The sequence below is a fragment of the Tetrahymena thermophila genome (assembly GCF_000189635.1).
Source record: "Tetrahymena thermophila SB210 genomic scaffold scf_8254716, whole genome shotgun sequence".
Taxonomy (NCBI): Eukaryota; Ciliophora; class Oligohymenophorea; order Hymenostomatida; family Tetrahymenidae; genus Tetrahymena; species Tetrahymena thermophila.
The window spans coordinates 481,013-497,864 of NW_002476481.1; the positions used below are offsets into that span (position 1 = coordinate 481,013).

A 16,852-nucleotide genomic window follows, 5' to 3' on the forward strand; every position below is an offset into this window, starting at 1 on the left:
TATATGTGTGTGATATATTTTAAAAATTAATGTTTTTTTTCTATCTAATTAAAGAAATATAATAAGAATAAATTATATATAAAAACATTTGAAAATTTATTTTATACAATATTAAAATAGGTTTTTCTTTTTATAATAAACTGGTTTCAGAAATTTACTTCGCCTTTATAAGAACTGTTTAGCTAAATTTATGATTGAATATGTAATATGCATGCATTAATGTAAATGTTAAAGCATTGATTTTAATAACCTTTTTAAATATTTAAATCTTAAAATATTTATAAAATAATTAAAATCAATTAATTAAAATTTTATATCTCTTGTAAGCTCTATTCATTGATTCAGTCAACATTTTTAGCAATGAAATAATTTTGATTAATCTTAGATATATTTATATTTTTAATATTAAAGCATGAAAGAGTAATGAAACCTCTTATTTTATTTTGTATTAAATTAAGTATCTGATGCTGTCTACATTTTAAGCTATGAATCAGCTTATGAAAGCTGATCTGACTATAAATTACTATTTAGTTATTACTAGTTAAAGTAAAATACTCTAGACTGAATATTGCTTTGACTACTACTCTTACTAAAATACTCTGAAAAAGAAAAAAAATAAAATTATAATAAAATAACAGATAATTAATGAATTAAATATTACAATACTACTCCACTGCTTAGCTAAGCTAGGTATTGAGTTCATCTTTTTTCTCCACTTAGAAATGTCCTATCATATTATTAATGAACTCAAATCTAGAAGCTTTTTTTTTCTTAAAATTGTGCTTGATATAGAAGACTACAATTATCTCGAAAATCGCATAGACTAAATAGAAAATAACACCACTAAAGAGTATAAATATGTTTGATGTAAAGAAAATGTAAGAGAAAAACGAAATTCTTTGGATGTAATTTGCAAAGATTCTACTAGTTTTTTTATGGATTGATTTGCAGTAATATCCAGGTCTCAAAACCATTAAGTATTGATACTTAAAGGAGAAATACATAATAAATAGAAGCAAAATAGGTAAAATCAGCAAAATAGGTAAGCAAAATGTGAACGGAATAGAAATAACAAGTAAGTTAAATAAAGCTAGTGTGCAGTCCTCTAATCTAAATTTTTGTCTTCTAAAAATCTTATTCAATTCGTACTACGTCTTTTTTAGATATCTCTTAGATTTTAAGTAGTACTTTTAAATTATTTATTTTTTAATGAGCTTAACTGGAAAAATCGACTAAAATGTTTATTTTAAAAATTTTAATATGTATTTCATTAAATAGATTATTTAATTTTACTTTAGCGCTAAAAAGAGAAGCTGCCACCAAAAAATTAGTGACAAACATTTAAAAAGGGCGTACTTGTTTAAATGGCTCAAAATATTAATTATTATTAACATCAAATAGCTGATTGATTCCATAAAGGAATACAGTTCCTAGAGGGAGAATAATATAAAACAAAGAATAAAAAGTGAATAAATTTTGCATGTAAAGCACTATTCGCTTTGAATCGATTGAAGTAATCATGTGAACTGAATAAAAATCATAGAGTTTTTCACTTAGCAAGTAAAAAATTGTTGTGATCAGAGAAAATAGAGCTTTTTTTAAATATTATTCTGTCACATTTTCCTAATTTTAATCATTATCAGCCTTGAAAGAGTATAAAGTAATTAGGAAATAATAAAAGATTACAAACTGAACCAGACCTAAAATATAGACTAAAACTTATTTTTTTAATTTATCCTGCAATTCTATACCTATTGTTTACCAATTTATGTTCAAATGTGTTGAACTTTAAGGGAAATATCTGTCTAAAGAATAACTAGAGTATTTACTTCTGAAAATATATTTTGCTTTCTAAAAAAAACTTTTAAAGGGATTAGAAGGCTTTAGAAAAATTAGAAGTAAATTTTTTTGCTGAATACTGTTGCACTTAACTATGTAAGACGAAGAAAGAGTTTTCTTCGAAATGTATTCTTATTGCAATTCCAATTTTACTTTCTAATATTTCTAAATTAGTTTAATTAGTTTTTTTATTTTTTTATCATCTTCTTTTCTTAAAAGTTATTAGCAATAAAACAAATCTACTATTTATATCCTGTAATCATCTGACGAACTTGTGCTAAGTTATTCATTGTATTCTTTAATATCAATTTAATTTTAAGCTTCTTTCTCTAACCAAAGAGATTTACTTACATTTATTTAGTTTTATTATTATTCACTCTACTCTATTTCTTAAGTCTTTAATTCCTCAGTTATCTATTTTTATTCTTCATTTACATTCTGTAAATTAGCTTAATCTTCTAAAAAACTAGTATTTTATTGATTTTTATTATCGTATAGCAGCTATTTATGTTCAATTTCATCTTGGCTTTCTTTTTTTTAATCTGGTTCATTTACCGAGTTTTTAAATCTTTAGTTATGGATCTCGTTTTCATTTTTGTTATAATTAAGGTTATTTATTTAAGGAATTGAACCAAAAACTTTAAAATTTTAAGCTTCTTCTGATTATTCTTATTAGGGTTTCATAATTTCTTCATCTATACTTTTCATTAGCTTTATAATTTTCATATAAACTTTATTTGTTTCTTTTATTTTTTTAGATATTTTGTAGTAATTAGTGATAGGGGTGACATGAGCAAGTGAAATTCTCATGTCATTTCTTATAATTGAAATTTATTCCTTTTCAATATATTGATAGAATTTTTAAGTGAGTTGCTCTTCAATTTATTCCTAGGACAACCCCTTTTGAAAATATTTAAGGATAATTTAGTTAGATTTAGCGACATAATCGTGTCTATTTTCGTCATCTGTTTCACATATTCTGTATATGTAGAGTTTAAAAATATAGCTAAAAACTAACCAAGAAGCAAATGAAAAACTAATCATAAAATCGCTAGGCAAGTTAACAATGTCTATGATACCTAAACCTCCACCAATAAAACTATAACACTGATCAGAATCGCAGACGTTAAACTAATTTAATCCTGTATAAAGATTGGCAAAGAATAGAATCAATAATACAGCAATTGTCATTTTCATCATTGTAAAGAAAAGAGGAACACCCATTCCATATCTTTCAATCAAATAAGATTCTTAGTAAATGTTAAAAAACAACCAATCTATTTTTTTCTTCCTTTAATTTAAATAAATCTCATATATTGTCTAGTTTTTCTTTTTTTGTTTTGCCTCATCTACATCGCCAGGGAACTTAGACATGGAATATTCATTTTAAAAAGATTCGGGGTCTTTCTATTTCATACTCCTAAAGTTTGAGTCTTCAAGATAACCCCTTTCTTTCTGAGTATGTCTCCTATATTTATATATGATTGCCTATAATTCTTAACCAATACTTTCATCGATTTATCTCTCCTCTTAAATCAATTTTTCTTTCATTATTGTTTTAGTAATAATTATTAATTTGATTAATATAATTAATAGTTTAAAAAAATTTAATATGTTACTAATTAATTAATTAATTATTTATCAACAAATATTACCAAAAAACTTTTTGGGTCAGGGAGTATAAAACAAGCATAAATATATTTATTTTAACCACAATTTTAAATAAACTAATACAATGTTTATTAAATTCATAAAGATTTATCCTTACAAATATCTTATATTAAAAAAAAGATATGAAATTATTTAAAGAATATTTTAATATAGTAAATTATGTAATTATCTTGAGAAACACATTTTCATAAAATACTTACATTTATTACAGATTAAAAACCCTTTTTTAAACCTTAATGTATCGTTTATTTATTTATAAATTAATTAATTTTTAAATAAAGAACTACTATATTTATATTTCATTTTTTCAGTATTTATCAATTCTAAAATATTATATTGGTAGTAAATAATTATCTTCAAATAAGCAAATAACTTACTTTAAAAAAAAAGGAATATAGTTATTTTCAGAATATTTGTAAATTAAAAATTTTGTTTTTATTTTAAATAGCACAAGTTTTACAAATAATTAAATTTCAATTAATAGAATTAAATTTATTATTATCAAATTAATTAAAAAAATATTTTCCAATTTATTAAATATAAAATCCTTTGAAAATTTAGTTTATACAATAATAAAATATTTATTTGATTATTCAATTAATAAACTGATTTAAGAAATTTGGTTGACTTTTTTATGAAACATTAAGTTCAATTTATTATTAAATATGGAAATCTATCCATAAATAAATGTTAAATATAACATTTAATTTAAAAATATTTTTTAATTATTTATAAATAATTAAAATCAATTAATTAAACTTTTATATAGTTTGAATGATATTCGTTGATTCAGTCAGCATTTTTAGCAATGAAATTATTTTGATGAGTCTTAGATATATTTATATTTTTAATATTAAAGCATGAAAGAGTAATGAAACCTCTTATTTTATTTTGTATTAAATTAACTATCTGATGCTGTCTACATTTTAATCTATGAATCAGCTTACGAAAGCTGATCTGATTATACATTACTATTTATTTATTACTAGTTAAAGAAAAATACTCTAGGCTAAATACTGTTTAGGCTATTACTTTTACTTAAATACTCTTAAAACAAAAAAAATTATAATAAAATAATAGAAAATTAAATAAATAAATAAATAAATAAATATTACAATACTACTCCACTGCTTAGCTAAGTTAGGTATTTAGTTCAGCTTTTTTCTCCACTTAGAAATTTCCTATCATATTATTAATGAAATCATGTCTAGAAGCTTATTTTTTCTTAAAATTTTGCTTTAAATAGATTATTACAACTATCTCAAAAATACTATAGGCTAAATAGAAAATAACACCACTAAAGAGTATAAATATGTTTGATGTAAAGAAAATGTAAGAGAAAAACGAAATTCTTTGGATGTAATTAGCAAAGATTCTACTTGTTTTTTTATGGATTGATTTGCAGTAATATCCAGGTCTCAAAACCATCAAGTATTGATACTTAAAGGAGAAATACATAATAAATAGAAACAAAATAGGTAAAATTAGCAAAATGGGTAAGCAAAATGTGAACGGAATAGAAATGACAAGTAAGTTAAATAAAGCTAGAGTGCAGTCCTCTAATCTAAATTTTTGTCTTCTAAAAATTTTATTCAATTCATACTATGTCTTTTTTAGATACCTCTTAGACTTTAAGTAGTACATTTAAATTATTTTTTTTTTAATGATCTTAACAGCAAATATTGACTAAAATTTTTTTTTTTTTAATTTTTAATATAGAATTAATTTTATAATTTAATTTTACTTTTGCACTAAAAAGAGAAGCTGCTACCAAAAAATTAGTAACAAAGATTTAAAAAGGGCGTACTTGTGTAAATGGTTGAAACTATGAATCATTATTAGTATCGATTAGCCGAGAGATTCCATACGCTAATACATTTACAAGAGGGAGAATAATATAAAACAAAGAATAAAAAGTGAATAAATTTTGCATGTATAACACGATGCGTTTTGAATCCATTGAAGTAATCATGTGAACTGAATATAAGTCATAAAGTTTTTCACTTATCAAGTAAAAAATTGTTGTAATCAAAGAAAATAGAGCTTTTTTTAAATATTATTATTTTACGTTTTCTTAATCTTCATCATTATCAGACTTTAAAGAGTATAAATTAATTAGGAAATAATAAAAGATTACAAACTGAACTAGACCTAAAATATAGACTAAAGCTTATTTTTATAGTTTGTCCTGTAATTCTATACCAATTGTTTACCAATTTATGTTCAAATGTGTTGAACTTTAAGGGAAATATCTGTCTAAAGAATAACTAGAGTATTTACTTCTGAAAATATATTTTGCTTTCTAAAAAAAACTTTTAAAGAGATTAGAAGGCTTTAGAAAAATTAGAAGTAAATTTTTTTGCTGAATACTGTTGCACTTAACTATGTAAGACGAAGAAAGAGTTTTCTTCGAAATGTATTCTTATTGCAATTCCAATTTTATTTTCTAATATTTCTCAATTAGTTTAATTAGTTTTTTGATCTTATTATCATCTTCTTTTCTTAAAAGTTATTAGCAATAAAACAAATCCACTATTTATATTCTGTAATCATCATCTGACGAACTTGTGCTAAATTATTGATTGTATTCTTTAATATCAATTTAATTTTCAGTTTCATTCTCTAACAAAAGAGATTGACATAAATTTATTTAGTTTTATTATTATTCACTCTACTCTATTTCTTAAGTCTTTAATTCCTCAGTTATCTATTTTTATTCTTCATTTTCATTCTGTAAATTTGCTTAATCTTCTAAAAAACTTGTATTTTATTGATTTTTATTTTCCAATAGTAGCTATTTATGTTAGATTTCATCTTGGCTTTCTTTTTTTTAATCTGTTTCATTTATAGAGTTTTTAAAACTCTAATTAATGATCACGTTTTAATTTTGGTTATAATTACTAAAACTTTAACTTTCATTTGATTAGTCTTATTAGGGTTTCATAATTTCTTCATCTATACTTTTCAATAATTTTATAATTTTCATGTAAATCTTATTTGTTTCTTTTATTTTTTTAGATATTTTGTAGTAATTAGTGATAGGGGTGACATGAGCAAGTGAAATTCTCATGTCATTACTTGTAATTGGAATTTATTCCTTTTCAATATATTGATAGAATTTTTAAGTGAGTTGCTCTTCAATTTATTCTTAGGACAACCCTTTTTGAAAATATTTAAGGATAATTTAGTTCGATTTAGCGACATAATCGTGTCTATTTTCATCATCTGTTTCACATATTCTGTATATGTAGAGTTTAAATATATAACTAAAAACTAACCAAGAAGCAAATGAAAAACTAATCATAAAATCGCTAGGCAAGTTAACAATATCTATGATACCAAAACCTCCAAAAATAAAACTATAACACTGATTAGAATTGCAAACATTAAACTAATTTAATCCTGTATAAAGATTTGCAAAGAATAGAATCAATAATACAGCAATTGTCATTTTCATCATTGTAAAGAAAAGAGGAACACCCATTCCATATCTTTCAATCAAATAAGATTCTTAGTAAATGTTAAAAAACAACCAATCTATTTTTTTCTTCCTTTAATTTAAATAAATCTCATATATTGTCTAGTTTTTCTTTTTTTGTTTTGCCTCATATACATCACCAGGGAACTTAGACATGGAATACTCATTTTAAAAAGATTCCGGGTCTTTCTATTTCATACTCCTAAAGTTTGAGTCTTCAAGATAACTCCTTTGTTTCTAAGCATGTCTCCTGTATTTATATATTATTGCCTATAATTCTTAATCAATATTTTCATCGATTTATCTCTCCTCTTAAATCAATTTTCTTTTCATTTTTGTTTTAACAATAATTAATAAATTGATTAATAGATCTAATTTGACAAAAATAGATAAAAAGAAATTTGATATTTTACTAATTACATATTAGTTAATATTTCAAAAATTATTGGATCAGGAAATATAAAACAAAATTCAACATATTTATTTTTTACCACAAATTAATATAAACTAATACAATTTTATTACATTCATCAGCGTTTATCCTTAAAAAGCAAATATGTTATATTAAATAGGTATGAATTTATTAAAACAATATTTTAATCTACTAAATTATATAAATATCTTTAGAAACACAGTTAATTAATATATTAAAAATTAAAAACCCTTTATTTAAAACTTAAAGTTTAATTTATTTATTTATCAATTAATTAATTGATTTTTTCATAAAGACTACAACTTTTATCATTTTTAGTTATCAATTAAAAAATTTTGCTTTTCTTTTAAATAACACAAGTTTTTATAAAAGATTTACATTTTAATTAAAAGATTAAATTATTAATTAACTAATATTTTAATGAAGATTACATTTTTTTTCATTTATTAATGCAAGTTTAATAAATTAATAAATATTTTCCTTCAAGATTCAAGTAATCAATAAAAAAAGAATGAAATTATTTCAAAAATATTTCTAACCTTAGCTTAGTAAATTAATATTTATTTTAAACAAATAACAAATTTATGATAAAATATTTAAATTAGTTCGAACTAAAAGGAAAAAAAGTGTAAATTAATTAATTAATTTTTCCATAAAGACTACAATATTTTTTTCGTTTTCTGAATATAAATTAATACAAATTTATTAAATTGGTAAATATTTTTCTTCAAATAAGCAAATAAATTACTTATAATTAATGAAGCTATTTCAATAATACTTGTAGCTTAAAAAATTTTTGATTAATTTAAAACAACAAGAGTTTTTTTAAATATTTACACCTCAATAAAAGGATTAAATGTATTATTATTATTTATTTAAAGATTTTTTGATGAAAAATAATTATTTTTATCATTATTAATTAATTAATCCAAATCAAATAAATTAATAAATATTTACCTTCAAGTTATGTAATTAAGCAATAAAAAAAGAACGAAGTTATTTCAAAAATATTTCTGAACATAGCTTAGCAAATTAATATTTATTTTAAACAATCAACATATATATGATTGAATATTTGAATTAAAAGAGCAAAAAGTTCAATTTTTTAATTTCAAATGATTAATTTTTTGAATTAAAATTAAAGATTACCAATTAATTCCTTATTTAGAAATAATTAGTTGAATACAATTTGATTTAAGATATTAAAATATTTCTTAATTTGTTTATTTAAAACAAAAAAATATTTATTGTTAAATTAAGCATGCTAAGTATACTTTAGTTCAAATATTATTTATTTTTTAACTTTTATATTTATTAACAACATAAAATAACTAATGTAATATTCTCATTTCTATGTTTTTATTTATACATCAAAATGTAATAAAAACTTTAATTGCTAAAATATAAATTGATAGTAAACAATTTAGATTAAATTCTATCTATGGATATTCAAAACAAATAATTATAAAAACATAAAAATCACTTAAAAGGGTAGGTTAGGTTATAACAGTAATCAAATTTATCTAATATTTTTTCAGTATATCTTACCCACATATCATGAGGAAGCTTATCTTAATTCGGACCTTTATGCTTATATTATTTAAAAATTAAGAGTTAAATATTAATTTGTATGTGAAAGAATTATATTTCAAATTGTGCTAAAAACTAAATATATATATATATTTACTCTAAACAAGAATCTAGCACAAGTTTAACTAAGCTATCTCTTAGAACCATCGTCGAGTTTTTTATAATTATCAAGCTGTATTCTGCATGCCCTGATTTATGAGCAAGCAAAATCAGCATCTGAAGAAAGATCTTTCTTTTCAACATTGCGATCATATGCAAGAGTAAGCTCTCTGTCTAAATTTTCTTGAAGTTCCAAGAGATTTTTAATTTGGTTTTTGCAGAGAATAATTTCGTTCTTCTACTAATTATAGTCAGAAGGAAAATATTGAAAAGGGTAATTGCTTGTATTAAAAAAGAAATGTCCCTTGCTGCATGAATTTTTTATGATAATATCAGGGAATTCTATTTTATTTTATAGATACTTTTGAACCATTTAAGAATATCTCTCTCTTTTTAGCATTTGCTTAATAAATTCATTTATTTCATTGTCGCTCAGCTTATATTTTTATTCTTCAAAAAACGTCGTTACTCCTTTAATTAACTTCACTGTAGGATCATCTCTTTCAGGATCAAATACTCTTGGCATATTTTATTCTTAATTTATTTTTATCTATATAATTTTCTAGTTTAAAAACTTTATCGAAATTCTAATGAAAAAAAAGCTTATATTTAATAAATTATCTTTTATATTCTTTCGAGAAATATTCAAAACACTTCTAAGATGCATCAAAAAAATAAATAATTCTTTCATTCTCATTTGCTGTATTTTTCTAAATTTATTTTTATTCTGAACAAAATATTTTAATGAAACTTTTAAAGTCTACTTAAATACTTCAAAATGAGATTTACATTAAGATTTTTAGCATCCAACCAACTAATCCAACAAAAAATCAAACTATTTAGAATTAATTATTTATTTATTTATTTGCTATAAAATTAGAAAATTTTTATTCTTAAGTGTTCGATTAGAATATGGAATGAGCTTTTTGTATTTAAAAATTAATTATCTTTTCTCGTTTTTGAAAGAATATCTTTAGAGTTTCTGATTAGAAGATATTGATTATTATCTGAAATTAATTAAATAATTTATTTTTAAAATAAGTAACAAATTTTATTAAATAACAACATATAACAAGAAAGTAAAGATAGATGGAATTTTTGGAAGTTTTAGAGTAGATTTACGAGAAGCAAGAACCTGTTTTAGGCGAAGATTTTACTTCTGCCCTTGAAAAAAGTGCAACAAGTATCCAGACATAAAAGCTAACTCCTGAACAAGGCAGGGAGCTTATTTCAAAGTATTGCAAATATGTGCCCATGTTAGAACAAAATTACTTTGAGCAATGCACTGACCAATTTATAGCTTTTGGCTTAAATTTCAGTGATAAAAATCTCTATTATTAGTTCAAGAAGATCTACTAAACAAAGTTTGACAGTGTTAGAGACGATCCTCTTAACCACAACGAACTCGCTTTGTACATTTGCAAAAGAGTACTTGCTATTGACAACAAAGTATTTATTTATTTAATTATCTATTTAGAGAAATTCATTAAATCAGGCAAAATTTGTAAAATAAATTTGAAGAGGATTGAATAAAACATATTTTATTGATAAAATCTGATTTTGTCTTTTATTCGTGATATCTTTTTAAATCATTTTTAAAAATTAGAAATGGGTATTGCTATTTCTTTAATCAAGAATGGAGCAAACAAAAACTGTTGAAAAGAAATTTATGCTACTAGAAATGCTTGCGATAATTGGTAAGCAAATTGAAAATAAAGAAGCATTTTATCCTCGTATTCTTCCTGATATCTTGAGGGCAGTTACTGATGGTATTAAGAAATTCGAGAAATATCAATCTAAGTATAAAAGTGAGGAACTCAATTAGCATGCTAAGTTGTTCTAAGAAAATTTTGAAGGCTGGGTTATAGATTTCTTGAATAGATTCTTAACTATAATCAAGAATCTTCCTGAGATCAAAAACTACAAGAAACTACTTAGTGCTCGTGATTTGATTGAAACAGATCCATACACTGGCTAGATGCAATATAAAAATGCACCATCTTAAACATTAATAAACCATTATGTAATCCTTTTCTACTTGGATATCTTGTAAGGTGTAAATGAAGCTCTGCATTAATAAGGAGTTTTTGATGAAAAAAATGTTGCTGCTTTCTTAGATACTTCTAAGAAGAGTTTCTTAGAGATCATTCCTGGAACTTAGGAGCTTGTTGAAAACTTCATATATTCTCTTAGATATAATAATTTTAGTGATACAGAAATTTCATCACAAATCACTGAATACACTCCCTATTTAACCTACAATCTTACAGGAATAGGCTTCTTCATCAAGGATTTATTTGCTTAAAAGTCATTTTAAGTCTTTTATTCAGCTGAATATAAACTTAAAATTTTACTTCCTTACATTTATATTTTCCTCAAAAAGGAACCTTCAAAAGCAGAATTAGTTAAACATTTTATTGAAGATCTAGCAAGCATAGTAGAAGAAAGTACTCTGCAACCCTAATCAATTAACAATGTAAATTATTTCAATGTCCCTTTGAGCAAGGTTATAGTAGCTATGTTCGAACCTGTTGGGTAAGGATATGAAAAGAGTTCATAACAAAAGTTCTTGGAAGGTTTGAAGAAACTTCTTGCATTGTTTAACAAAAATGTAAAAATAAATTTAATTTATGAATTATAATAATTTTAAAAAATATTCATTTGTTTAATTTATTTAATTTGATAAAATTAGTGTTTGTTTGAAATCTACCAAGATATGATTCTAGATAATGAAAACTTATCTATGTCTGCCTTTATTTTTGATATGTTTAGAAAAGAATTAGGTGATAGCATTAAAAGCCAATAAACTAATAGCTTTACTCAATATGAAACCATCACAAATTTATTCTCTGTCTTGGTTGAAAAGCTAACATCTAGCATAAGCAATTTATCAGAAAAAAGCAGCATCTTAAGTAGTTCTCTAAGTACTTTAGAGTTTATTTTAATGAGAATGAAAAATTAACTGTCAAACAATGTTACAATTGAAGATAGTAATCACTTGTTAAATAAATCTAAAATATAATAGTTTATTGAAACTGTAAAATTGTGCATGAAAAAAATCAATGAAAGATTAGGTTAAAGCTTTGATGAAGTCACACAAGAAAAGAAGCAAATAGAATCAGCTCCCTAAGTAGATTAAGATGAGTAAAAGCTTAATAGCTCTAAAAATGAACAATTGAATATGATAAAATTCCATACTTAACAAATTGAAGATGAAATTACAAATATTACTAACTTGATTAAAACAGAATGAAAAAATAAATAAATTAATTTAATTATGATAATTGATTAATGTTTATCTAAAGTAAAGTATAATGAATGTTCAACAAAAATTAATATTGAATTAAAAATAAATTTCATTTTTAATTTAACTATGTAAAATAAAGAAACAATTAATAAACAAATATATTTTTTTAGTAAATTAGGTTATAAATTTTTTTAAAATTTTCAAAATAAAAGTAAAAATATTTCATTTAACAAAAGTTTATAAATAGATATAAATAAATTATATTTAAATTCTATTAAGAAGTTAGAGAGGAGAATTGCTTAATATTAAAGTAATAAATAATAAAAATCAATAGAAATATATTTAAAAAATCAAATAGCAGAAAAATGAAATAATTTAATTCCTCTTATATGATGCCTTATGATAATTATTTTCTTAAAAAAATAAAATAAAAAAAAATAAATATCAACCAACGAATAATTATAGATTCATGATTATTTATTTGATTTAATTACAATAAATATAAAGCATCAATCAATAAATTAGTATTTATGTTTTATATTATTTTTTAAGATTTTAATTAATTTATAAGACAGTTTATTTTTTTTAATTGATTGCCTACTAAGTTTATTTTGCATATTAATAGGTAATTAATTAAAATTTTATTAGACTATGAATTTGAAATAATGAAGGATGTGTTTGTTTAAATAAAGCAAATTTAATCCTGAAAAATGCATTTAATATTGTTATGTGTAAAAAAATATTTTAAAAAAATATGCTTTTCTTTTAAAGGAGTTAATTTTTATTTATTTTAGATATTAACGTTAAAAACTGTCATTTATATTATGCTTCAAAAGTATTGAGAGTCCAGAATTAATGATTCATTAAGAGATAAATTAAAGGGGTTTGATATAAAAGTTATTCAATTATTCATGTAATAATGAATGCATAAATGAAGACAATATTTTTAATTTAGGTAGGATTTTGAATACATTTAATAAAATAAATAACAAGAAAGTGAGAGAGTATGAATGAATGATATTATCAATATTAATTGAATGCTAATTAACAAAGAATTTAATAAGATTTTTTGTATATTTTTATTAGAATCTGAATTAAAAAAGCTAAAAATTAATAATTAAAAAATAGAATATTAATTAATTAGGAATATTAAATAAAATGATTAAATTTAGCGATCCAACCAATATAAGATAAATTATAGTGTGCTCAACAATTTCAGAGCGTCCTGTCTTAATAGAAAACTATCGTGCTTTTGAAAAAACTGGCATTTAAGGAATTTAATAATATGAAGTTAAATTCCTTCGTTTAGTCGAAAGAATATCATCTGGTGCTAAATTTTAGATTAGCAAGAATGGAACTGCAATCAAGTATTATCCTGGTATTATTACTAATAATGAAGGAGTCGATTTTGAATTTGATTGCGGTGAGGAACGTTGTATTACTTATTTCTTAGAGCCTTTGACTATTCTTGCTTTGTTTGGTAAGAGCAAGCTTAGCATTAAATTAAAAGGTGTAACTAATGATGAAATAGATATGTCTGTGGACACTTTTTCAAATTGCACTTTACATTTAATTCGTAAATTTTAAATTGAAGGCGAACTCTTTTTAAAAGTTAATAAGCGTGGCTTTAAGCCAAACGGATAAGGAGAAGTTATCTTCAAAGTTCCATTTGTTAAATTTTTGCGTTCAATTAAGCTCAAATAATAAGGCAAAATAAAAAGAATTAGAGGTGTTTGCTCTGGTGCAAGAGTTAACCCTTCAATTTTGAATCGTATAATTACATCTGCTAGAGGAATATTTAATGATTACTTGCCTGATGTATACATTTACTCAGATTTTTATAAGGGAGGAAACAAAGAAAATTCTAGTGCTGGTTATTCTATTTCCCTTATAGCTGAATACAATAATGGATAGCTTGTATCTATTGATGAATGTCTTGATGAATCTCATCCTCCTGCCTACAATTTACCTGAAGCATTAGGTGAAAGAGCTGCCCTTGCTCTTCTTGATGAAATTTTATACACAGGCTTTGTAGATTCAAGCAACTAGTCAATTGTTTTAACTTTGATGGCTTTATCAGAAAGAAAAATTAGCTCTGTACGTCTTGGTAGAATCACACCCTACACAGTAGAAAACCTTAAAATAATCCAATAATTCCTCGGTATTACCTTCAAGATTGAAGCAGATGAAGAAGCTGAAGATGATGAAGAACAAGAATAGAATTAACAAAAAATGTAAGAAGAAGATGATGATGAGTCTGAAAATATTGGAAAAAGAAAACAAAGTGGAGCTGAAGATGATTCTTTAGAGCCTGAAATTGATTTAGATGAATAATTAGATGGTATCACTAAACCTACAACAGTGATCTTCTCATGTCTAGGATCTGGATTACAAAATATCTCTCGTATCGTTAAATGATAAATAAAAATAAATTATTTCCTCTGTTTTAATGTAGTCTTTTTCTGTTCAATTTATAATTTAAAATAATTTATAATATGCCCTTATCATTTTAGTGAAGTAAGTGTCTATTTGTCTCTCCATGTTTGTTTAATATCTTTTTAAGAATTGTTCTAAAATCTAAAAAATTTAAATAAAATTAGTTATAAATCAGAAACTTTGATAATTTCTGCTATATTTTCTTGGAAATAAAAAGTATCAAAATGCAAGTTAATCTAAAGGTAAAAAATAATTTTTAATCATTAATTTTAAAAGGAGAGTATGTTAAGAGGTGATTGGTTGATATCAAAATCTAATTGAAAGAAAATTGAGCATGAGAGATTAAAAAATAGTTATAGTAATTAATAATACTATTTATTTTTAGTTGATGATTTATTAGTTAGTTTTTTATCATTTTTAATTACGTTTAATTTTTAAATATTTTTATTAATATTTGATAATAAATCTTATCCTCTCCCAGTTAATTTATTCAAAATAAATCAAGAAACATAAAAAAACAATAGATTTTAATGGTAAAAATATTACTTAAAAGAAAATATAGTTGTAGATAAAGAATGCATATCTTTATGTTTGTAGGATAAAACAACAATCAATATTACTTAAAAGAAAAAAAGATATTATTTTTAACTAAAATCTTAACTATTTTATCAAACCTAGGAATTGTGAGACCAAAAGCTATCCCCAAAGTATATATATATAGATAAATATTAGCTAGTTTTTTGATTGATTTAAAAATGAAAAAATTAAACTTGTGTTTTGTCCATTTTAATGAGTGCTCAGTTTTTTAGAGTGCGGCCTGTCTCAGGTTGATATTTTTTTGTGTATTAGGACTATTTATTATTTTTTTTAAATAATAAAATTTATAATTTCTAAATATTAATTTATAATGAATTTTTTAAATAAAATAATTATTTAATTTAAATATTAGAATATAATATTATTAAAATAAATATTATTTTTAAGAAACTATTTAATAAAATTGTAAATTTGTAATAAATCTTTAATTTTAAAAGTTTATTATTTGGCTTAACTTAACTTTTTGTTTGATTTTATGTATGATGCAAATATAAGTTCTACTTAGCTTTTATTTATTAAATCAAAAAATTGATATTTTTAATGCAATTCTAATTCTATATTAATTTTCTTTTACATTTCAAATATGTAAACAAAAATCAAATATGAAGTAAGCAAACAATTTGTTTTCAGTTTTTGAATTTTAAATTATAAAACTAAAAAAATAAAAAAAATATTGATTGATAAGTGAATAAGATCAGATTTTTTTTTTTAAATTTCTTATGAAGTAACTAATATAGATTTAAAAAATTATCATTCGTAGTAATGAATTAATCTTTATTTGTTTGGGAGATAATTTAAAATAAAGGAAAAATACTGAAATTTTCTTGTTTTTTAAGAAACTTCTAAGTTATTCTTTAATCAAATGCGTGTTGATTTAATTTCAGATGTATAAAATTTTCCAAATAGTTGTTTTTTGAGTTTCTTTTGTTGCTAGATTATATAAAATCGACTCTTTCTATTCAATGCCAGGTATTTTAGAGATCAGAAAGCTCTAAAAAATTAATTTTGTTGTCTTCCTGCAAATATAATTGTTAAAAACCTTTGCTATTAAAGGGTTAGGATTCTAAATAGATTTCAAGCATTTAAAGTATTTTTAATATTTATTTATCTATTTTTTAAGATCACGATAAACACTTGAGTCTTTCTTTCTTTCACATACATACACATGCTTGCATACATGCATACATACATGACTGAACAATATTGAATTATATTCTTGCCAAACGTATTCTTTTATCGAATAGTCCGTCTTATAAATCAAGAAGAAATCTGGAAAAATCATAGTAGGTAGAAACATCAAAAGCTCATAATACTTTAAAAACAAGAGATTATTTAAATTTAGAAAATAAAAGAAAAGCTAAGAAAATTACTAGTAATTAAAATAGCGAGCAACTAACTCTAAGCACACAAACAAAAGACGATAAAAAACAAACAAACAAATTAAGTTTATTAAAAAAGGGCA

At 22.6% G+C, this 16,852-nt stretch overlaps 5 protein-coding genes across 5 annotated transcripts; 2 read left to right on the forward strand and 3 right to left on the reverse strand. All coding sequences in view use genetic code 6, as the record gives it.

The window, feature by feature from the left end:
- Positions 1-341: 341 nt before the first annotated feature.
- On the reverse strand, positions 342-3,390 carry TTHERM_000101449 (transmembrane protein, putative; the record flags this gene model as incomplete). Its single annotated transcript, XM_012796618.1, has 2 exons — positions 342-1,232; positions 1,294-3,390. 2 exons carry the CDS (start codon positions 3,388-3,390, stop codon positions 342-344), a joined length of 2,988 nt encoding a protein of 995 aa, XP_012652072.1.
- Positions 3,391-4,303: 913 nt separating this feature from the next.
- Positions 4,304-7,384, reverse strand: TTHERM_00101450 (transmembrane protein, putative; the record flags this gene model as incomplete). Its single annotated transcript, XM_001012194.2, has 3 exons — positions 5,255-7,384; positions 4,626-5,196; positions 4,304-4,557 (listed from the first exon to the last, which is right to left on the reverse strand). Exons 1-3 carry the CDS (start codon positions 7,319-7,321, stop codon positions 4,304-4,306), a joined length of 2,892 nt encoding a protein of 963 aa, XP_001012194.2. The 5' UTR covers positions 7,322-7,384.
- Positions 7,385-8,843: 1,459 nt separating this feature from the next.
- TTHERM_00101460 (peptidase M76 family protein) lies at positions 8,844-10,016 on the reverse strand. The gene is made up of 2 exons (XM_001012195.2): positions 9,109-10,016; positions 8,844-9,011 (listed from the first exon to the last, which is right to left on the reverse strand). Exons 1-2 carry the CDS (start codon positions 9,805-9,807, stop codon positions 8,901-8,903), a joined length of 810 nt encoding a protein of 269 aa, XP_001012195.2. The 5' UTR covers positions 9,808-10,016; the 3' UTR covers positions 8,844-8,900.
- A 183-nt stretch (positions 10,017-10,199) lies between these two features.
- On the forward strand, positions 10,200-12,363 carry TTHERM_00101470 (hypothetical protein; the record flags this gene model as incomplete). Its single annotated transcript, XM_001012196.3, has 3 exons — positions 10,200-10,559; positions 10,717-11,721; positions 11,803-12,363. The coding sequence occupies 3 exons, from the start codon at positions 10,200-10,202 to the stop codon at positions 12,361-12,363; spliced, it is 1,926 nt and encodes a 641-aa protein (XP_001012196.1).
- Positions 12,364-13,515: 1,152 nt separating this feature from the next.
- Positions 13,516-14,775, forward strand: TTHERM_00101480 (RNA 3'-terminal phosphate cyclase-like protein; the record flags this gene model as incomplete). Its single annotated transcript, XM_001012197.1, has 1 exon — positions 13,516-14,775. The coding sequence occupies one exon, from the start codon at positions 13,516-13,518 to the stop codon at positions 14,773-14,775; it is 1,260 nt and encodes a 419-aa protein (XP_001012197.1).
- Between the last annotated feature and the right edge of the window lie 2,077 nt (positions 14,776-16,852).